At 48.0% G+C, this 22,500-nt stretch overlaps 1 protein-coding gene across 1 annotated transcript in view; it reads left to right on the top strand.

Annotated features, from left to right (window-relative positions):
- The window catches only part of LOC308172933 (dihydropyridine-sensitive L-type skeletal muscle calcium channel subunit alpha-1-like), a gene marked incomplete at both ends in the record, with an annotated part of 36,064 nt that overhangs the window by 6,811 nt on the left and 6,753 nt on the right, over positions 1 to 22,500 (top strand). The window contains 31 exons of the mRNA XM_080547898.1: positions 1 to 76; positions 789 to 928; positions 1,172 to 1,324; positions 1,547 to 1,752; positions 1,941 to 2,044; positions 3,177 to 3,322; positions 4,164 to 4,245; positions 4,797 to 4,957; positions 5,053 to 5,278; positions 6,101 to 6,302; positions 7,817 to 7,937; positions 8,068 to 8,182; positions 9,070 to 9,169; positions 9,290 to 9,359; positions 9,470 to 9,602; positions 9,736 to 9,865; positions 9,957 to 10,016; positions 10,739 to 10,845; positions 11,170 to 11,257; positions 11,824 to 11,931; positions 12,053 to 12,105; positions 12,352 to 12,498; positions 12,609 to 12,810; positions 13,065 to 13,223; positions 13,629 to 13,739; positions 13,932 to 14,015; positions 15,522 to 15,569; positions 16,602 to 16,628; positions 16,774 to 16,899; positions 17,027 to 17,092; positions 17,235 to 17,326. The exon at positions 1 to 76 is cut by the window's left edge and continues 64 nt beyond it. Of these exons, the coding sequence (XP_080404024.1) occupies positions 1 to 76; positions 789 to 928; positions 1,172 to 1,324; positions 1,547 to 1,752; positions 1,941 to 2,044; positions 3,177 to 3,322; positions 4,164 to 4,245; positions 4,797 to 4,957; positions 5,053 to 5,278; positions 6,101 to 6,302; positions 7,817 to 7,937; positions 8,068 to 8,182; positions 9,070 to 9,169; positions 9,290 to 9,359; positions 9,470 to 9,602; positions 9,736 to 9,865; positions 9,957 to 10,016; positions 10,739 to 10,845; positions 11,170 to 11,257; positions 11,824 to 11,931; positions 12,053 to 12,105; positions 12,352 to 12,498; positions 12,609 to 12,810; positions 13,065 to 13,223; positions 13,629 to 13,739; positions 13,932 to 14,015; positions 15,522 to 15,569; positions 16,602 to 16,628; positions 16,774 to 16,899; positions 17,027 to 17,092; positions 17,235 to 17,326 (3,643 nt within the window). The remainder of the gene's footprint in view (positions 77 to 788; positions 929 to 1,171; positions 1,325 to 1,546; positions 1,753 to 1,940; positions 2,045 to 3,176; positions 3,323 to 4,163; positions 4,246 to 4,796; positions 4,958 to 5,052; positions 5,279 to 6,100; positions 6,303 to 7,816; positions 7,938 to 8,067; positions 8,183 to 9,069; positions 9,170 to 9,289; positions 9,360 to 9,469; positions 9,603 to 9,735; positions 9,866 to 9,956; positions 10,017 to 10,738; positions 10,846 to 11,169; positions 11,258 to 11,823; positions 11,932 to 12,052; positions 12,106 to 12,351; positions 12,499 to 12,608; positions 12,811 to 13,064; positions 13,224 to 13,628; positions 13,740 to 13,931; positions 14,016 to 15,521; positions 15,570 to 16,601; positions 16,629 to 16,773; positions 16,900 to 17,026; positions 17,093 to 17,234; positions 17,327 to 22,500) is intronic.

Here is a 22,500-nt window from a genome sequence, read left to right as displayed (position 1 = left end):
ATGGATTCCTCTTTCATGCAGACGCTTACTTACGAAACTGTTGGAACATATTGGACTTTGTCTGTGTGTCCGTGGGGTAAGAAACACTTGTCCGTATTCAAGAGCCACACAGTAGATAATAAATAATAATCATAATAATAATAACCTTTATTTGTATAGCACCTTTCCTGCAAACGTTGCAGCTCAAAGTGCTTTAATCATTATATAATCATCATTTAATTATTTAGTCATCAACGCTTGCAGGAAAAGTGCTATACAAATAAAGGTTATTTTTATTATTATTATTATTATTATTATTATTATTATTATTTAATTATTATTGCAGCCTCACCAAATCTCTTCTTTTGTACATGTGGTACACAGAGAAAACCAGCGTTAGAAGACCTGTGAGCTCTATTGGGCTGATATGCTAGCAAAAGGTCTTTCAGATATTCTGGTGCTGTGCCAGTGAGAGCTTTATAAACAAGCAGAAGGATCTTGAAATCTATTCTGAACTTAACAGGAATGATAAATGACATACATTATTACATACATAATAAACACTAATGACAATCATGCTCAACAATCAGTATAATCAAACAAATTACTGGATTGGTGAAAACGATGTAATGGAAACCATGTTATTGTATATGTTTATCTAGTGTCTAGTATGTACTACTGTTTATGTTTATCTAGTATCTAGTATTTAGTTAGTATTATATACGAAATACAATAACAAGAATGTGTGGTATTATGAAACGCTTCTCTGTTGAAAGGTTGATTATTACCGCAGTTTTCTCTCCTATCAGGCTGTTCACCGTCCTGATGGACTCCATCAACCACATCAGTGGGGTGGAGGCTTCGGGAGAGAAGGGGGGGGGCTTTGACATGAAGGCTCTCAGGGCGTTCAGGGTGCTCCGGCCCCTGCGCCTCGTCTCAGGAGTCCCCAGTAAGAAACCAGACCAAACCAGACCAAACCAGACCAAACCAAACCAAACCAGACCAAACCAGACCAAACCAGACCAGACCAAACCAGACCAAACCAGACCAGACCAGACCAAATCGCCAGAGGTTGATTTGGAACTGGGCACCTTTTTAGTTTTTTCCTGAGCTCAGTGTCCATATTTGGCTAAATGATGATTCGTTCTTTGATTCTCCAATCTTTCAAATCCATCCTGTCTTTCCCCTCCAGGCCTGCAGGTGGTGATGAACTCCATTCTGAAATCCATGTTGCCTCTGTTCCACATCGCCTTGCTGGTCTTCTTCATGGTCACTATTTATGCCATTGTGGGTCTGGAGCTCTTCAAGTGCAAGATGCATAAGACCTGCTACTATGTTGGCACAGGTAGTACACGTAGTCTCATGAGAACATGAGATTCACCCAAACACACAGAGACACACACACACACACACACACACACACACACACACACACACACACACACACACACACACACATACACACACACACACAAACACACACACACACACACACACACACACACACACACACACACACACACACACCCACACCCACACCCTCCCTGACTCTCCCCCTGTGCTGCAGATATTATAGCCACGGTGGAGAATGAGAAGGCGTCTCCGTGCGCCCAGGCGGGTAACGGGCGTCGCTGCACCATCAACGGGACGGAGTGCAGAGCGGGCTGGCCGGGACCCAACCACGGCATCACACACTTCGACAACCTGGGCTTCTCCATGCTGACTGTCTACCAGTGTATCACCACCCAGGGATGGACAGACGTCCTCTACTGGGTACTGAGATGTGTTATTATGGATACTAAACAATGTTACACAACTTTGTTAGAGGGATAGAGTCTTAACCTTCGCTATATCTTCCTCTCATCTCTCCCATGCCCACTCCTCTCCTCTCTCTACCAATCTGTGGTGTTACCTGTCTGTTTATCTCACACTCTCCTCCCTCCCTCCCCTCTCTCTTCCAGGTGAATGATGCTATCGGTATGGAGTGGCCCTGGATGTTCTTTTTGACTCTCATCCTGATTGGCTCCTTCTTTGTGCTCAACTTGGTACTGGGCGTGCTCAGTGGGTAAGTGCTCTCACCCTGACCCATTCTCTACTCTCACCATGACCCATTCTCTACTCTCACCCTGACCCGTTCTCTACTCTCACCATGACCCATTCTCTACTCTCACCCTGATCCATTCTCTACTCTCACCCTGACCCATTCTCTACTCTCACCATGACCCATTCTCTACTCTCACCCTGACCCATTCTCTACTCTCACCATGACCCATTATCTACTCTCACCATGACCCATTCTCTACTCTCACCCTGACCCATTCTCTACTCTCACCCTGACCCATTCTCTACTCTCACCATGATCCATTCTCTACTCTCACCCTGACCCATTCTCTACTCTCACCATGACCCATTCTCTACTCTCACCCTGATCCATTCTCTACTCTCACCCTGACCCATTCTCTACTCTCACCATGACCCATTATCTACTCTCACCATGACCCATTCTCTACTCTCACCCTGACCCATTCTCTACTCTCACCCTGACCCATTCTCTACTCTCACCATGATCCATTCTCTACTCTCACCCTGACCCATTCTCTACTCTCACCATGACCCATTCTCTACTCTCACCCTGATCCATTCTCTACTCTCACCATGACCCATTCTCTACTCTCACCCTGACCCATTCTCTACTCTCACCATGACCCATTCTCTACTCTCACCATGACCCATTCTCTACTCTCACCATGACCCATTCTATACTCTCACCATGACCCATTCTCTACTCTCACCCTGACCCATTCTCTACTCTCAGCCTGACCCATTCTCTACTCTCACCATGACCCATTCTCTACTCTCACCATGACCCGTTCTCTACTCTCACCCTGACCCATTGTCTACTCTCACCCTGATCCATTCTATGTATGAAGATAGATATGGGACTTCAAATCTGCAAGTGCAACTTTCAAGATACAAGTGCAAATATTTATTTTACAAGTGCACATTTCTAGATACAAGTGCACAAAACGAACCTACAACCTCACGAATAAAGTCCCATACCTATCTTCATACAAATTGACTACCCCCGTTATGGTTTGATTGATTGAATAATTGTTTTCTCTCTATCTCTCTCTCTCTTTCTGTCTCTCTCTCTCTTTCTCTCTCTCTATTCTCTCTATCTCTCTCCTCACTGTCAGGGAGTTTACTAAGGAGCGAGAGAAGGCCAAGTCTCGGGGAGAGTACCAGCAGCTGAGGGAGACCCAGCAGCTAGATGAGGATGTGAAGGGCTACATGGAGTGGATCACGCAGGCTGAGGTCATGGACAACGACCAGGAGGGACAAGGTAACACTGTCCTCACCCCTAACCCTATCACACACCAACACACTGTATCAATCAAACAAATATAATGGAATATGAAAGAGAGAGCACCACACCATATCCCTACCACCTGCCAACACGTGAGCTTAGAATTATAAGGTTCTATCTCAGTTTTTGTCAAAATGTAGTTTTTTACATAATCTGATCCATTAGGTGTTTATTCATGCCTGTGTGGTGTTATTTTTACAATGTTGACATTTTTGAGTTAGTAATTCATAAAATACCAAGGTTCCATCTCACAAAACATAATGTAATGTAAAAACTTTGACGCTCAATATCTCTGAACTGCCCTAAACAGAGATAGAACCTTATAATCCTAAACTCGCCAACAGTGGTGGTGATTCCTGCCTCTGGACTTTGAGGAGGCAGATGAGAACAAACCTTAGGAAGGCAGTCATGCTCTCTTGTTATCTGCACTTTGCCCCTCGACTCAACATGAGATTCAACCTGTGAATAAACACCTGGAGCAACTCCTCTCATATTGCTAGCAGGCCATTCAAAGTTTTCTGACCACACCAATACTGGCGTCACTGCTGTAAACTATTCCATTCGTCTTCAAATCTCAACGCTCTGTCTCTCTCTCTATTCTCTCATACTTCTTGACAAAATGATGCAGTTTTATTCTGCTCTTTACATAAAACTCTTTCTCAACTGTTAATGCACTGCCTTCCCTGCCTCACACTACACACCACTGTTAGAAACAATCCACAGAGAATAGAATGTGAAAATAGAATAGACAATGAAGAACAGAGCAGAGCAGGTCACTATAACACAGCAGCAAAGTGACATCACCATGTGTCCCCAGGTCTACTCCCTCTGGAGGATGGAGACTCAGAGCCAGGGAGTGTCAGCAACATGGACACCATGCAGCGCATCATCTACTACTAGTGAGTACTGCACATCAATACAGTGTTTTTCTGCAAGACTTATCCCTGTAGGGGCACAGCTAGAATAACTCTTTAGGTTCCATGTAGACCCTTTAGGTTCCATGTAGACCCTTTAGGTTCCATGTAGACCCTTTAGGTTCCATGTAGATCCTTTTGGGTTCCGTGACCAAGGACTGAGATAATAAGATATAATAAGATATAATAATGTTAGGTGTCACAGCTGTTTTGGTCGAAACAAATCGCTTTCTAAAATCTAGTGTTGAGGGTGAGCAGTGGACTTTAGGTATCTATTTAATGTTTTGTTTGTTTACAAGGATATGCACATGTTTGCTGTTATTAGAACAGCATATGTATATTATTAAAAGTTTGAGCGTAACCAGAGAGGGAGGCCATCTGCAAAACGACATGCTTCAGCTTTAAGCTTGATTTTATTGGAGGGGTGACATCCTAGTATCCTCTCTCCTGCCTTCCCCCTCTTCTCTTCTCCTCCTCTTCTCCTGTGTTTAACCTCCCGGCCTCCTCCTCTCTCCTTCTCTGTCCGCCCCGTTCAGTAAGCAAGCCCGTAAATGGAACCGTTTCTTCCGTCGTAAGTGTCTCGGATATGTGAAGTCCAATCTGTTCTACTGGTGGGTGATCCTGCTGGTGTTCCTCAACACGCTGGCCATCGCTACTGAACACCACCAACAGTCCCAGAGCCTCACCAACTGGCAAGGTCAGGGTCTACATACTGTATATTATATCTTTAGCATAAAAAAACAAAAGATCCTCCCCTCCCTCATTCCACCCTCATCCTTCATCCTCTTCCAGACAACGCCAACAAGTTCCTGCTGTCCATGTTCGCCATTGAGATGTTCATGAAGATCTACGCCCTGGGTCTGCCCTCCTACTTCATGTCACTGTTCAACCGCTTCGACTGCTTCGTGGTCTCCACTGGCGTGCTGGAGATCATCCTGGTCAACATGAACATCATGTCGGTCATGGGCATCTCCGTGCTGCGCTGCATCCGCCTGCTGCGTCTGCTCAAAGTCACCAAGTAGGAACTTCAGCCATAGATATGGACCATATAGAATGGTCATGGTCATCCATTATGGGCAGAGATATGTGCCACTAGAAACTGAATTTGAATTAATGACATTTGAATTTGAATTGCTCAATTTGAATACTTTAATTTAAAAAATGAATTTGAATCACATAATTTGAATTTGTATTGTTTAACTTGAATAACTGAATTGAAAAACTGAATCTGAGTAGCATAATTTGAAAATGAATTTATTTGCTTTGAAACCATTCAGTACAATACAAATTCAAATTATGTGATTCAAATTCTTTTTTTAAATGTAAGTATTCAAATTGAGCAATTCAAATTCAAATGTCAGTAATTCAAATTCAGTTTCTAGTGGTCTCATATCTCTGCCCATAATCCATCTGCTGCGTCTGCTCAATGTCATTAAGTTAAATACCTCTAGAATGGTTGTGGTCATGGTTGTGGTTATGGTTGTGGTTGTGCTGCTTCTGCTCAAAATCACCAAGGGTGGATGGAGATTCAGCCATAATTACACAGTATAATATCTAGAATAAGCAAGGCCCAATTGTAGGGTTTCAGGTGTGTTGGCCCAGAGTTGGACCAAAGCTAACACACACCATAGCCCTCCAGGAACCAAACTGACTATCCTGTATGACATTTCTGAGTGTGAATCCTGAAAAGCGCTATATTGTTATGGTTTGGTTGATTGATTAATTGGTTTATTAATTGATTGATTGTTACCATTCACGCTTGATCTGTGTGTGTGTGTGTGTGTGTGTGTATATGTGTGTTTGTGTGTGTGTGTGTGTGTGTGTGTGTGTCTCCTCTCAGGTACTGGACCTCCCTCAGTAACCTGGTGGCCTCCCTCCTGAACTCTATCAAATCCATTGCCTGCCTCCTCCTCCTCCTCTTCCTCTTCATCGTCATCTTCTCCCTGCTGGGCATGCAGGTGTTCGGGGGGAAGTTTAACTTCGTGGATAAACCACGCAGTACCTTCGATAGCTTCCCCCAGGCCCTCATCAGCGTGTTCCAGGTAGGACATGACAAATTAAGTTATATTAGATTCGATTTTTTAGATTAGATTAGATTCAACTTTATTATCATTGGCAGATAGACAATGAAATGTAGTTCGGCATCTAACCATGGCAAAAGCCATAAATGTATGGACAGTGCATGGTGGGACAGTATACAGTATTACGGTGAGTATAAGTAAATTAATATAAAGTCAGTATACGTGCAATGAATATGAATATAAAAAGTCAATATATGAGCATGAATATCAAAATGATATGTACAGTTAAGATGTGTGCAGTATGATGTGCAGAGCAAGGGCAATGGATATCAATACAATATGAACAGTTAGGGTGTATTTATAGTGTGCAAAACAGCAGTGGTGCAAAAGCTAAGTTGAAGTCCTGAGTGGTATGGGGGGAGTGTGTGCAATGTACCTCCTGTTGGGGGGTGGAGGGGGCTAGGGGTGGGGAAGTAGAGGTATAGGGGGGTGGGTGGGTTGGGGGCAAGGCTACTTCCGGGATTTTGAGTTCAGCAGCTTGACAGCTGCAGGGAAGAAGCTGTTCTTGAACCTGCTGGTGCGGGAGCCTTGACTCCTGTACTGGGGTGAGAGGTGTCTTCTCGCGCCCTCTGCAGACGCCGCTTCTTCCGGAGGCCGTCGATGGCAGGGAGTTGGACACCGGTGATGTACTGAGAGGTTTTCACCATTACAGGGCCTTCCGGTTGGAGACAGAACAGCTGCCATACCACACTGTTAGTCTTCTGCAGTTAGTCAGAATACTCTCGATGATGTACCGATAGAAATCGACCAGAACCCTGAGAGACAGCTGGGCTGTTTTCAGTCTCCTCAGGAAGTATAGGGTTAGGGTTAGCTGCTGTGCCTTTTTGACCACGGTGGAGTTAGATGAGGATCCAAGAGAAGTCCTCTGAGATGTGGACACCCAGGAACTTGAAGCTGGAAACATGCTCCACCTCCATCCCGTTGATGTAGATGGGGGGGGGGGGTGTTCGATTGTCTGGTTTTCCTGTAATCCACAATGAGTTCCTTGGTCTTCTTAGTGTTGAGGGCCAGGTTGTTGGAGGCACACCACCCTCCCAGGTACTGAACCTCCTCCCTGTAGGCCGACTTGTCGTTGTTGCTTATCAGGCCTACAGCTGTGGTGGCGTCTGCAAACGTGATGATGGTATTGGAGCCATGCACATGCACACAGTTGTGGGTGAAGAGGGAGTGGAGGAGAGGGCTCAACACACAGCCCTGAGGCACACCGGTGTTCAGGGTCAGGGTGGAGGAGGTGTGGTTGGGGTGGGGTCTGGGGCTGGGGACTGTTGGTCAGGAAGTCCAGGGTCCAGTTACAGAGGGAGGTACTGATGCCAAAGTCACTGAGCTTGTAAAACCATTATTATAAAGAAGGAAGGAACTGTAATTATGTAAAGACTTATCGCAAATGTTTTAACGAAGTATTCTAATTATCAACATGAGGATAATTATCAAAGTAGTGTGTTGCATCTCAGTGCGTCGTCTCTGCTGTCTTCCAGATCCTGACAGGTGAAGACTGGAACACTGTGATGTATGATGGCGTCATGGCGTACGGCGGCCCAGTCATGCCTGGGATCCTTGTTAGCATCTACTTCATCATCCTCTTCGTCTGCGGAAACTGTATCCTTCCCCCTTCCCCCTGCGTGTGTGCGTGTTTGTGTGTGAGACTGAAAAGCTATTCTTGTGACTGAAACTCACAGAACGATTTCAAATTCCTGCCCGTTTTGAACTTTGACCTCCAGCACTCCAGACATCCTGCTGAACGTCTTCTTAGCCATCGCCGTCGACAACCTGGCGGAGGCAGAGAGTCTGACCATGGCACAGAAGGAGAAGGCTGAGGAGAAGAAACGCAAGATGCTACTCAGGTGAGGACAAAGTCTCCAAGAGTATTTTCATGATTCCTTGATTACTCTCTCCTCGCCTCCACAAAACACATTGAAGGAGAAGATCCAAGGTTACGCCCCTCTGACCTTCTCTTCTAATGTGTTCAAGTTCAATATATAAAACATCATTGCATCACTATATGAAATATAGCCCGCCTCTAGAACTCTCTCCCTCAACCACTCAGAGACTCACCCTCACTCCTCACTTTTAAATCCCACCTCAAAACCTACCTGTTCTCCCATGCCTACAGCCTCCCCTACCCCTAGCCATCTCCCCCATCCCGGCCACCCCCCCCGCACACGCATACAACCTCCCCTACCCCTACCCATCTCCCCTAACCCTGCCACCCCCCCTGACATGCATACAGCCTGCCCTACCCCTAACCATCTCCCCTGTCCCTACCAACCCCCATGTGCCCATGTTATCTGTTGCTTGTTGTTTCTGTGTTTTCCGTTTCTCCGATATTGTCAGCGTCTTTGAGCCTCGGAAAAGCGCTATATACATTTAATGAATTATTATTATTATTATAAATGAGATGCTCTTTACATTATGTGGGCCGCTGAAAGAAGCAGGTAATGCAAACATACATAAAACGGTAAAAGAAAACAATGGTACAATATAGTAGCCATAGACTACAAAATAAGTAGAGAAGGAGAATTGAAAAATAACTGTTAAGATTCGGCCCAGGTGTCTTTTAATCAATCTTTAATCAATCAATCTTAATCAATCATCAAATGATCCTCCTCAACAACACTTACCCAAAACAACCTGCTTTTATCAAACGGTTATGTCAACAGTCAAGGCAACAATGTAATGTTTGACAGCAGAAACGGTTGGATAGTCAGACATATGGACCTCTTTTCCCCAGGGCTAACATGCCTGATAAGGCCACAGAGGAGAAGGCCCTCCTGGCCAAGAAGCTGGCAGAACAGAGGTCCAAGACTGAAAGCATCCCCACCACTGCCAAGGTCGGCCATTTTGTTTTCTTTCAACTTTGTAGTCTCTGTGTCACATAATGGGTGAGTCGTAAAAGTATAGTTAATATTGACATACACTCTTGATATCTAATGTATATCATTTTTTCACAGCTCAAAATTGATGAGTTTGAGTCACACGTGAACGAGATCAAGGACCCATTCCCCCCTGCTGACTTCCCTGGTAAACCCTGTTCTGTCGTGCATTCATGTACATCCATGTCAATGGCATTTAGTTTTCGCAGAATTTACAGTTTTTTTTAAATGTGAGCCCTGTGCTGACCCCTCATCAAGGTGATGATGAAGAGGAGGAGCCTGATATCCCAGAGAGCCCCAGGCCTCGTCCAATGGCAGACCTGCAACTGAAGGAGGAGGTGATACCGATGCCAGAGGCCAGCGCCTTCTTCCTCTTTGGCCCTCAAAACAAGTAATGACAATGATGATGATGATGATGACGATGATGATGATGATGATGATGATGATGATGATAAAGACTGCCTGTCTGCCTGTGTGATAAATGTCTGCGATAGGATTTAAATATACAATGTTTTCTTGTCCAGATTCCGTAAGCTGTGCCATCGGATCATCAACGCCACAGCCTTCACCAACATCATCCTCCTCTTCATCCTCCTCAGCAGTTGCTCCCTGGCCGCTGAGGACCCCATTGACCCAATGTCCTTCAGGAACCAGGTGCCTATACATCTGCCTGTGCTATTCTCCTCCTCAAACCCACATTTTCTAGGACTGTCTTTGGTTTTTCTCACATCTCATTTCCTTGAAGGTGCTGGCGTCTGCTGACGTAGTCTTCACCTCAGTGTTCACCGCTGAAATTGTTCTCAAGGTAACTGGGAAGTTTGAATTGCTTTCTCTTTATTCTCTAGTCTATTCTCTTTATTCTATAGTATTTTGTGATCAGTCCTTACTTAGGATAGCTCTCTCAGCAGTATCAGTGGCATCATTTGTATTGTCTCAGTAGTATATAATCTACAGTATAATGCTAAGAAAGCAACAACACAGTCATTCAATAGTGGGGATTAGACTTTAAAAGTAGCAAGACCTCTGGTATGGTGACACATTATTACTACCATATGTGACACATTCTAATGCTTTGGTTCTCATGCCGATGTAATGATCAGACTTATCTTTTGAAAAATGTGAATACAAAATGACACATCACTAGTCAACTAACACAGCTTGTTTTGTGAGCCTGCTAACAATGTAAAGTAGTGTTATAGTTAACTAGATAGCAGTGGGGATTACTCACCGACAACGTTGAAAAGTAGTTTCGTGTTTCAAAAGAAAAGTCTGAATATTTCGATTGGTTGCCGACATGCGGACCAAATGATCAGACTGTGTCACATATGTGTTCCGGACTGCACACTTAGTTTAGACTGCCCTTTGCAACACATTAACAGGACTGTCGTTACGACTGGTACGTAAACGACTGGTGTCGGTTTTATCCTGCAGTGCTGAGTCAGCATTGGGCTCTGCGTGGTTGTTGTGGGTTTCTACTTATACTTACTTATATCTCACCGCCTCAGTATCCTTCCACCTCTCTTCCAGATGACCACATATGGAGCCATTTTACACACTGGCTCCTTCTGCCGGAACTCCTTTAACATCCTGGACCTGCTGGTGGTCAGCGTATCCCTCCTCTCCATGTGCATGGAGTAAGTAGTCCCTGGAAGTGTATCAAGTGGTGTCACATATTTCATTGTGCGTTCTGAATATTTTCCCCAGATATAAATGTGTGCTCTAGCACGCCGATAGGAGTAGTCTCTCTCCAGGTAGAAATAGAGATGATAGATCAGTAATGTGTGTAATATTGTACCTGCCTTGTCTAGGGAAAAATGTGTCACTGTCCAAATACTTACAGAGGACACTGAGTGATTGTCCCCAGATGTGAAACATGTGCTCTAGATCTTTCTCCAGATATAAATAGAGTAGAGACAATAGATCAGTAAAGTGTGTGTTATTGTACCTGCCCTGCATAGATCCAGTGCCATCTCTGTGGTGAAGATTCTCAGGGTGTTGAGGGTTCTGAGGCCTCTCAGGGCCATCAACAGGGCCAAGGGTCTCAAGGTGAGTTTACCTTGACAACTCACCACCACAAGTACCATTGACCTCTCTACCTCTCTACCTCTCCTCTCCACTCCTACACTCTCTGGGTGCGTCCCAATAGTCTGTCCTGTATTCCTCACATCCTTCTTCCTAGTTTCCACACATTGGCAGTGTTCCTCCCTGGGATAGTCTCCTCCAATGCTTTTGGGAAGGAAGGAAGCAAGGAGAGAGGATACAATATACAGTATAGAGGAAAGACTATTCGTGACGTTAGAATTATAAGGTTCTATCTCCATTTTTATCAAAATTGAGTTTTTTACATAATCTGATCTATTAGGTGTTTATTAATGCCTGTGTGGTGTTATTTTTAAAATGTTGAAATGTTTTAGTTAGTAATTAATAAAAAAACAAGGGTTCCATCTCACAAAACATAATGGAATGTAAAAACGTTGACGCTCAATATCTCTGAACTACCCTAAATGGAGATTTACCCTTATAATTCTAAGCTCACGTATTGGGACACAACCTACGTATATATCTACTTCTGTCCTCACGTGTCCACCTCACCCTTGTTCTCCCACCACCAGCACGTGGTCCAGTGTGTGTTTGTGGCCATCAAGACCATCGGCAACATTGTCCTGGTCACCATGCTGCTGGACTTCATGTTCGCCTGCATAGGAGTCCAGCTCTTTAAGGTGAGCACTGTAGGCAATGTACATGTACTGTATGGTGCCACAAGAAGACACAATAATGTCCTCATGAAAGCCAATTGTCAATCAATTGTATTGTTCTAAATGTTTGTGTTTACCAATCCAGGGCAAGTTCTATGCCTGCACGGATCCTGACAAAATGACAGAGATGGAGTGCAAGTAAGAGATTGTCTATCTACTGTACATGTTGTATATCCTCTCACACAACATCACTGTACAGTACATTACAGTACTTTCTATGGTTTGTTCTCTCCATATCACTCACTGTGCTGCTTCTTCTTCTTCTTCTTCTTCTTCTTCTTCTTCTTCTCTCTTCTTCTCCTACATGCCCTTTCTCTCTCCCTCTCTCTCTCTCTCTCTCTCTTTCTTTCCCTCTCTCTTTCTCCCCCACTCCCCACCCTCCAGGGGATTCTACATCAAATACCAGGAGGGTGCCCTCCATGAGATGCAGATCCATAGACGCGAGTGGAAGAACTCTGAGCTCAACTTTGACAACATCTTTAACGGCATGCTGGCTCTCTTCACTGTCTCCACCTTCGAGGGCTGGCCAAAGTGAGATATGAACGAATGCCAGTTATCAGTTATGTAAAGGATTAGCCATATAGTATATACATTTGTATTTTGACAATTTGTATTTTGTGTGTGTGTGTGTGTGTGTGTAGGCTGCTGTACAGGGCCATTGACTCCAACATGGAGGACATGGGGCCTGTGTACAACAACCGCATCGCCATCTCCGTGTTCTTCATCATCTACCTCATCCTCATCGCCTTCTTCATGATGAACATCTTTGTGGGCTTTGTTATCGTCACCTTCCAGGAGCAAGGCGAGCAGGAGTACAAGAACTGCGAGCTGGACAAGAACCAGGTGTGTGTGTGTGTGTGTGTGCGTGCGTGCGTGCGTGTGTGTGTGTGTGCGTGCGTGCGTGCGCGTGCGTGCGTGTGCGTGTGTGTGTGTGTGTGTGTGTGTCTCAGAGAGTGTGAGAGAGTGGGTGTGAGAGAGTGAGAAATAGAGACCTGCTTTCCATATGTTTGAAAGACAGAAAAAGACTGTATAAATATGAGTATTAATCACTTTATATTTGACTTACTTCCTCCATGTATTCTCTTTAACCCTAACAGCGCCAGTGTGTCCAGTACGCTCTGAAAGCGAGGCCACTGCGCTGCTACATTCCTAAGAACCCGTACCAGTACCAGGTGTGGTACATCGTGACGTCCTGCTACTTTGAGTACCTCATGTTCCTGCTCATCATGCTCAACACCATGTGTCTGGGGATGCAGGTGAGAACACCAGGCCCATCGCACAGCAGGGATCGAGGGTTACATAGACATTACTACATCACCTCATCTGGCTGTTCCACTAGTTGTAGAAAGAATTTTGTAACAGTTCATAGGTAAATAACATATAATGTTAGTAGCTGCTTTTGACGAGTAAATACAAGCTGTTGAGGAGTACTTTCACATGTTAAAACATTTCTTGTGTTATGTCTCCCCATATCATGTATGTTTTTGTGGCGTTTTTTGTAAATGTTGTGTAGTGGTTTTATATCATGTTATACTGAGAAATGTAAGTCTCTCTACAGTAGTGGCGAAATCTAGCACTCAAGGAAGGCCCAAGAATCAATTATATCCACGACAGTTGTTTTTGTGGCGTTTTTTTGTAAATGTTGTTTTTGTGTCTCCCAGCATTGTAACCAGTCGGACCATGTGACGCACCTGTCCGACATGTTGAACGTGATCTTCACCGTCCTCTTCACTGTAGAGATGATCCTCAAACTGATGGCCTTCAAAGCCAAGGTCAGTGTCCTGTAGTGGAGAGGCCTCTTTCAAGGCACTACATTACCTGCTTTCTTCTTACTAAATCGGTTCGAGATCAGATCCATTCTCCATGCCAGATCCACACACACACACACACACACACACACACACACACACACACACACACACACACACATACATGCCTTATCTGATGCATTATCCTTCCCTCAGGGCTACTTTGGAGACCCTTGGAACGTGTTTGATTTCGTCATTGTCATTGGCAGCGTTGTTGATGTCATCCTGAGTGAGATTGATGTGAGTATCCTATCAATAATACACATATCATACAGTATATACTCTTTCTGGGTGCTCACCATCACTCAAAACCATTGATAGCACTCAGTTTGTGAATGCAGCACATGGTAGTCACCTAAGAAAGTATAGTCTAACTACAGAGGTTGTACACATTGAAACTGTTACGGTGTATCTTTTTTGTGGTGTGACTAGTTTACCATTTGGATGTCTTCCAAATAACTTTTTCATTTCTCTTCCCTGGGAGAAAAACAGAGTTATGAAACACTACAGCTTATTTCACTTGTTTTTACTGTTTGCTGACTATGTGGACTGTGTTTAACTTGGTACCCCCACCCACCCGCCCACTTAGCGACACACAAGCCAGGCTACCCTGCCAGCTGTCCACCCCAACAATAGCTCTCAGGACGCGGTCAGTATTTGCCCCCCTGAATACCCCCTGAACTCCACCAAGACCAAATCCTCCACTTCTTTTCCTTGCTACACACCCACCATGCCAAGCCACACCGCCTCCTCCTGCCCAGGCTCTGTTCCAATATTTGATGCATCCTACCTTCCTCCCTTTCCTAACCTATTACTGATCTCTGAAATGATCTAATAAGTGTCAGGTTTCCAACAGGGATGTAGTGGTGGAAATGAAGGTGGGTAAATGCTGGACAATGAAGAAAATGATGAATGCCACTAATGCTAAAATCTTGGAACAAACAATTATGCTAACACTATTTTATCATTAAAAAGGGTGCGGAAAACAGCATTTTCATGCGTTTACCCTCCACTACGTTACTGGTTTCCACTCCATTGCTTTAACCAATCAAATTCGTCCTAATAAAATCAAGGGATGAAGGAAGAAAGGAGAGAAGGAAGGATGTATTTTGGAAGTATTTGAACAGGGCACCACTGTTGTGTCACCCCCCCTTTGAAGGTCCTGCAGCACCTGGCGCTTGCCCCACCCACATGCCACGCCTTGAACATCACGCTCTGTTTGTTTGGTTACTTTATGCCCCTAACAGCTGACCCCAGAACAGCTTTCTGATTTCACCAATAGGATGTTTGAGGTTACAACAGATTGGGAATTCTGATTCCAAATCAGTTTGGTTGTTATGGGCAGAAAATAACCGTTGTCACCCTGGTTCACCTCTCACCATGTGTCTGTCACTCCAGGCGTAATATAAAGGGACAGATCACCTCAAAATATACGTTTGCCAGATGATGACATGCACCCCTCAGAAGTCACTTATGTCTAAATGTCCATCCTGTTGCATAATTGAATGTCGTCCTTTTGTCTTTTTCTATGTGCTCACATACCTTCTCTTTCTTTCTCTCCCTCCATTGCAGTCTTTCACCTTCCATTCTTTCTTCCCCTCCGATGCTCCACGCATACCTCCCATGGCTGACCCACCTCTCTCCTTCCTGTTCCGTCCTCACCTGTAGCTGGTGATGTCACTTCCTGTCTGACCTCACTTCCTGTCTGACCTCACTTCCTGTGTCTGTCTCTCTCCCCCTTCACAGGCAGCCCTGGCCACCTCTGGAGGACTTTACTGCCTCCACGGCTGCGCTGTAATTATTCACCTGCATGAACATGGAATAGATGTTTGAACCCCGAATCTCATGTCCGACTTAGTGAGACTAATGTTGCGTAGACATTGTATGACTGTTGTAGACACTGCATGGATATGTGACAGGGTCTGGTGAAAAAGTCCCCATGTAGGGCATTTTTCTGTTTTTTACAGATTATGAAAGTGCAGGTTGTAAGCTTGGTAGCTAGCTAGCAGCTAAGAAAGAACATCACTATGAACATCTAACTGCATGTTTAGCACATCACAACATGCTGATAGAACATCCACATGCTAAAAACACATAACTACACATCATTAAATGATCACACAGTCCATGCTTTTGAACACGTCCTAAAAACTTATGTTTGTTTACAACCCATGTATCACTAACCCAGTAGCCTGAAGCAGGACAGGACGATACAGTGAATCCAATTCACAAATTATAAGTATTTAGTGATCCTAAAACTGTTGTTTGTTATATTGAGTGGGCTCTTCAACACTTAAACTTTCGTTATATGAAAAAAACCAAAAAACTTTTTTTTTTTAAAAGAGAAACTTTTTGGTCATTTGGGCGACTTGAGAATTGCCGGCATGCAGACCTTTTCACCACACCATGTCACATATTGCATGAGTGGTGCATGAGTACTGTATTGCATAGCCATTGCCTTGCTGTTGCCTGGGCATTGCATTGACGCTACAATACCTGTACTTTGATTTGTGACTGAAAATGTGTTGAAAGTATTAACTTCTCCTGACACTATCACATATTACCGAGAGTGACATGTTGTTGTGGTGCTCATGCAGGAGGGGACTAATGTTAACATTGACGACATGATTTCCTGGCCTCTACTAACCATGTTGAAACCTGTAGAAACCATGTTGTGAGAGGTGAGGTCTCTATCTTTAGCTACTGACTTGACAAGTTGTGTTATGCTGGCATGTTCTGTGGGGAATAATGTCAAAGTAGACACCATTGTGAAAGCTGAGGTGGGCATTTTGAGTGACTGAACTCTTTGTGTCTCTGATATTGTAGGAGGTGAACCCCATGCAAGCCATTGCGGTATGTTTCAAGCCATCACATACAATGCCACAACAAAAATGTATCAAACCATTGTAGTAACTTCTGTCACAAAGTTAAAGTATACTATTCATACAAAATGAATGGCAAAATAATCATACAGTATTTGTTGATTGTCATAATTTAGGATTCGGAAAATGCTCGAGTGTCCATCACCTTTTTCCGACTGTTCCGAGTCATGCGTCTGGTGAAACTGCTGAATCGCTCTGAGGGGATCCGGAACCTTCTGTGGACTTTCATCAAGTCCTTCCAGGTCTGTGCTCCACGTCTCGGTCTCTGTGCTATATTCTGACGTTGTGATTGGTTGTTGTGTGGCATTCTGACGTTGTGATTGGTTGTTGTGTGGCAGTCTGACGTTGTGATTGGTTGTTGTGTTCCAGGCGCTGCCCTACGTTGCCCTTCTCATCCTCATGCTGTTCTTCATTTATGCTGTTGTCGGGATGCAGGTACTGTAAACTGATACACACACACACTCGCACACACACATACACACAGAGACACACACACACTCACAGAGACACACACACACACACACACACACACACACACACACACACTCACATTGACCTACAATTTGTCCCCCTGCAGATATTTGGTAAAATAGCCCTGATAGACGGCACCTACATCAACAGGAACAACAACTTCCAGACATTCCCCCAGGCTGTTCTACTGCTCTTCAGGTGTGCTGTCAAGTCTAGTTACTCTGCATCTACATCTCCTTCATGTTAGAGTCATTTAAAGGGGTATTTCACTATTTTACACCTTATAGTCAAATGTTTTCCTTATCTTTAAAATAAAGTAATCTACTGTAGCAGTTTCTAGGCACAGAGGGAGGTTGACACAGAGGAATGGTGCAGAATAATAGTTTTATTTAGTCCAACACTGCTCAGCACCGTCACTGACGTGCTGAGCCAGTCTTTCCCCCACTCCCGCTGTCTCTCCCTTTCGGGACCCGCTCCGTCCGCTGCTGGCCGAGCCCTCGCTCTCGCCCCGCTATTCCGCTCCTTGGCTGAGCCCTCGCTCTCGCCCCGCTATTCCGCTCCTTGGCTGAGCCCTCGCTCTCGCCCCGCTATTCCGCTCCTTGGCTGAGCCCTCGCTCTCGCCCCGCTAGTCCTCCCTTTCGGGACCCGCTCCGTCCGTCCGGCTCCCTGCACCTCACCCCCTTTCGGGGTCTCGTGCTGGCTCGCCGCGGCTCTCTCTCTCTCGGTCTCTCCGTGTCTCCGTGCGGCAGGTACTTCCTGCCCTACTCATCTCCCGAGGGAACAAACACACAGGTTAAATAGACCAGTGGAACAATGAGTCTGATCACTGACACCTGTCCGTAATCAGCCCATCATAACGAGCCTGATCACTGACACCTGTCCGTAATCAACCCATCATTCCCCTCCAATGGCAGTCTGGCTCCCTCTGCAGGCCAGAACGCGCCATGTTCCCCACACATCCCCACCGCCAGTTTCGAGGCCGGGGATACAACCGGCCGATAGCCTACTCCCCCCCCCCATCACGGGAGAGGAAGTCGGCCACGACCATCTGCGTCCCCGGCCTGTGCACCACCGTGAAGTTGAAGGGCTGCAACGCGAGGTACCACCGGGTGATCCTCGCGTTGGTGTCCTTCATGCGGTGGAGCCACTGTAGGGGAGCATGGTCGGAGTAGAGGGTGAACGAGCGCCCCAGCAGGTAGTACCGGAGGGCGCCGACCGCCCACCGAATGGCCAGACACTCCTTCTCCACCGTGCTGTACCTGCCCTCCCGCTCCGACAGCTTTCGGCTCAGGTACAGCACCGGACGGTCGAATCCCTCCACCTGCTGGGTCAGCACCGCCCCCAGCCCTCTATCCGACGCGTCTGTCTGCAGAGAAAAAGGAATGTTAAAGTTAGGAGCATACAAGACTGTCTCCCCACAGAGGGCGTTCTTAATCCCATCGAACGCCACTTGGCACCGCTCACTCCATTGGACCGGGTCCGGGGCCCCCTTCCGGGTGAGGTCGGTAAGGGGGCTGGCCAGCTCCGAGAACCCCGGCACAAACTGCCGGTAGTAGCTGGCCAGTCCCAGGAACCGCCTCACGTCCTTCCGGGTCCTGGGCCGCGGGGCGGCGGCGATCGCAGTGGTTTTGTCCACCTGCGGTCGCACCTCCCCACCGCCCAGGATGTACCCCAGATACCGGATCTCCCCCCGCCCGATCACGCACTTCGCCGGGTTCGCCGTCAGCCCCGCCTGCCTCAGCGACTGTAGTACCGCAGCCACCCTCTGCATATGCTGCGGCCAGGTGTCCGCATAGACGACAATGTCATCTACGTACGCCGCAGCATACGCAGAGTGCGGCCGCAGAATACGGTCCATCAGCCGCTGAAACGTGGCCGGGGCCCCAAACAACCCGAACGGAAGCGCGGTGAACTGGAATAACCCCCGCGGGGTAGAGAATGCCGTTTTTTCCCGGGCTGCCGACGATAATGGTATCTGCCAGTACCCCTTCGTGCAATCCAATGTTGTGTAATATTTAGCCGTGCCAAGCCGGTCCAGGAGCTCGTCGACCCGGGGCATAGGGTAGGCATCGAATTTAGACACCGCGTTCACCCGTCTATAGTCCACACAGAACCGTACAGACCCATCGCGCTTTGTCACCAGCACGATGGGGCTGCACCAGTCGCTATGCGACTCCTCGACCACGCCCAGTTTTAGCATAGAGTCTAATTCCCGGCTCACCACGTCTCGTCTGTGAGCCGGCAGCCTGTATGGCCGCGTACGTACCGTAACCCCCGGTGGCGTAACTATCTGATGCTCTATGAGGCGAGTACGACCGGGTATAGGGGAGAACACATCTGCGAACCTATGTTGCAATCGATCAACGTCCGCCCGCTGGTTCGCCGAGAGATGGTCGCCTACGCAGGCCGGGGCGCTAGTACTCGTTTTTGGGACCTCCGGCCCGAACTCATCCTGCTCGGGAAGTAGCGTCACCAGGGAAACAGGGACCACGTCGTTCCATTTTTTTAATAGGTTGATGTGGTATATTTGCGTGCAATCCCCTCTATCCGACCGCACTACCTCGTAGTCTACATCCCCAATTCGCCGTGTGACCACGAACGGCCCTTGCCACTTGGCGAGTAATTTAGAGCTAGACGTGGGCAGTAATACGAGGACTTTGTCTCCCGGTGCGAAATTGCGTAGTCTAGTCCCTCTGTCGTACAGCCGTTTCTGCCGCTCCTGGGCCTCGAGCAAATGCTCCCGTGACATAACCCCCAGTGCGTGGAGCTTTGCTCGTAGGTCCAGGACGTATTGTATTTCATTCTTACTGTCACTAGACCCTTCCTCCCAGCTTTCTTTAATCAGGTCTAGGACGCCCCGTGGCTTGCGCCCGTATAGGAGCTCAAAGGGGGAAAACCCCGTGGAAGCCTGGGGTACTTCCCGCACTGCGAACAACAGAGGGTCTAACCACTTATGCCAATTACGACTATCTTCGTGAATGAACTTACGGATCATTGACTTAAGCGTCCGATTGAACCGCTCACACAGCCCGTCGGTAGCTGGGTGGTACACGCTCGTTCGGACCGCCTTAATGTCTAACAACCCGTAAAGTTCCCTAAGTGTTCGTGACATAAAGTTAGTGCCTTGGTCGGTGAGGATCTCTTTCGGGATCCCCACCCGGGAGATGACCTGGAATAACGCCTGTGCTACACTCTTTGCAGAGATAGTACGAAGCGGTATTGCCTCGGGGTATCGAGTCGCGTAGTCTATGAGGACTAACACGAACCGATAGCCCTGTGAGCAACGTTCAAATGGCCCGATTATATCCATCCCAATCCGGTCGAATGGTGCCTCTACCAGGGGAAGGGGGCACAACGGTGCCCTGGGCACGGCCGGGGGATTGACTAATTGGCACTCGCGGCAGGATGCACACCACAGATGCACCTCTGCCCGAATCCCCGGCCAATAAAATCGAGCCATTATCCGGTTGAGTGTTTTGTCGTATCCTAGGTGGCCTGCCATCGGGTTATAATGCGCCGCCTGAAATATAGCTTTCCGGCGGCTCCTAGGTACCAACAACTGGGTCGTTTCCTCGTCCCTGCGAGTGTCACGACTCACTCTATACAGTCTGTCCCTAATCAATACGAAATACGGGTGGGCGCGCACAGCGTCTGGCCGTACCAGCACACCATCAATACTGATCACCTGGTCATAGGCGGAGCGTAGAGTGGCGTCGCGAGACTGCTCGAGGGGGAAGTCGGCTACTGGAGGGAACGCAGGCGGCGGATCTGCGGGTGCCGGACCCACCGCCTCCGCCGGCTCCTCGGCAGCGTCGGACGCCCTCGCATCAGCGCAGAGCACTGCGCACGCCTCACATTTCCCTGTCGGTCGTGCACGCACCCCCGTGGTTTCCCCTAATACCTGCGGAAACCCAGCCCAATCTAAACCCAAAATTAGGGGGTGCATGAGGCTCGGACTAACCGCCGCCTTGACACTATACTTTTTCCCCCCATAACGAATTTCGATGGGGACCACCGGATACTGGTGACAATCCCCATGCACACACAGTATCCCAACCCGCGATGCCTCTAACAATGCCCCGGGTCGAACCAGGCGCTGGTGGATCATGGTCTGTTGGGCGCCAGAATCCAACAGCGCCTGGTGCGTCTCACGCTGTACCCTTACTGGGATGTAAAACGCCTGTCCTGGACGCGAGGGAGGGGTCGGACTGCCGACGACGCGGATTACCTGACCCACCTCCATCTCGGGGCATTCCCGGCGGAGGTGGCCAGGCTGTCCGCATCGCCAGCATCCCTCCTCTACCGCTCGTGGGGCCGTCTGTGGGGTGGAGGTTGGCCCCCCGTGTGTGTTCCTCCCCCCGGTGTCCCGCCCCGTCCTCCGGGCTGGCGTTGGTGGCTCCCGCCGCGGTTCCACCCTAGGCCGTACCCCAGGCCGCGCCCCGCCGGCCCGTTGGCGCGGAGCCGGGGTCGGGGTAGGGCGCGGGCCCGGGGCTGGGCCCGGGGCTGGAACCTGCGGTCGAGGCAGGTGGTTGTCGGGGGAGGGGTCGAGAATGGCCTCCGGCGCGTCCCGCACCCCCCTCCTCTGGGCCCGAACCGGTGGCTCGGTGCCGTCCAGTAGCTCGCGGAGCATGGCCCGCTGCTCCGCCTGCCCCCGCATCAACTCCGCCGCCATCACCTCCTGCGCCTGTAGCATCCGGGCCAGGTGCGCCACCACCTGGACCGATGAGTCCATGGTCCTCTGGGCGTGTGTGCCGACCCCCTCTCTGTGCCCCACGTTGGGCGCCAGATGTAGCAGTTTCTAGGCACAGAGGGAGGTTGACACAGAGGAATGGTGCAGAATAATAGTTTTATTTAGTCCAACACTGCTCAGCACCGTCACTGACGTGCTGAGCCAGTCTTTCCCCCACTCCCGCTGTCTCTCCCTTTCGGGACCCGCTCCGTCCGCTGCTGGCCGAGCCCTCGCTCTCGCCCCGCTATTCCGCTCCTTGGCTGAGCCCTCGCTCTCGCCCCGCTATTCCGCTCCTTGGCTGAGCCCTCGCTCTCGCCCCGCTATTCCGCTCCTTGGCTGAGCCCTCGCTCTCGCCCCGCTAGTCCTCCCTTTCGGGACCCGCTCCGTCCGTCCGGCTCCCTGCACCTCACCCCCTTTCGGGGTCTCGTGCTGGCTCGCCGCGGCTCTCTCTCTCTCGGTCTCTCCGTGTCTCCGTGCGGCAGGTACTTCCTGCCCTACTCATCTCCCAAGGGAACAAACACACACAGGTTAAATAGACCAGTGGAACAATGAGTCTGATCACTGACACCTGTCCGTAATCAGCCCATCATAACGAGCCTGATCACTGACACCTGTCCGTAATCAACCCATCATTCCCCTCCAA

Source organism: Nansenia antarctica (genome assembly GCF_963989245.1).
Source record: "Nansenia antarctica genome assembly, chromosome: 18".
Taxonomy (NCBI): domain Eukaryota; kingdom Metazoa; phylum Chordata; class Actinopteri; order Argentiniformes; family Microstomatidae; genus Nansenia; species Nansenia antarctica.
This window is presented reverse-complemented; position numbering and strand designations above follow the sequence as displayed.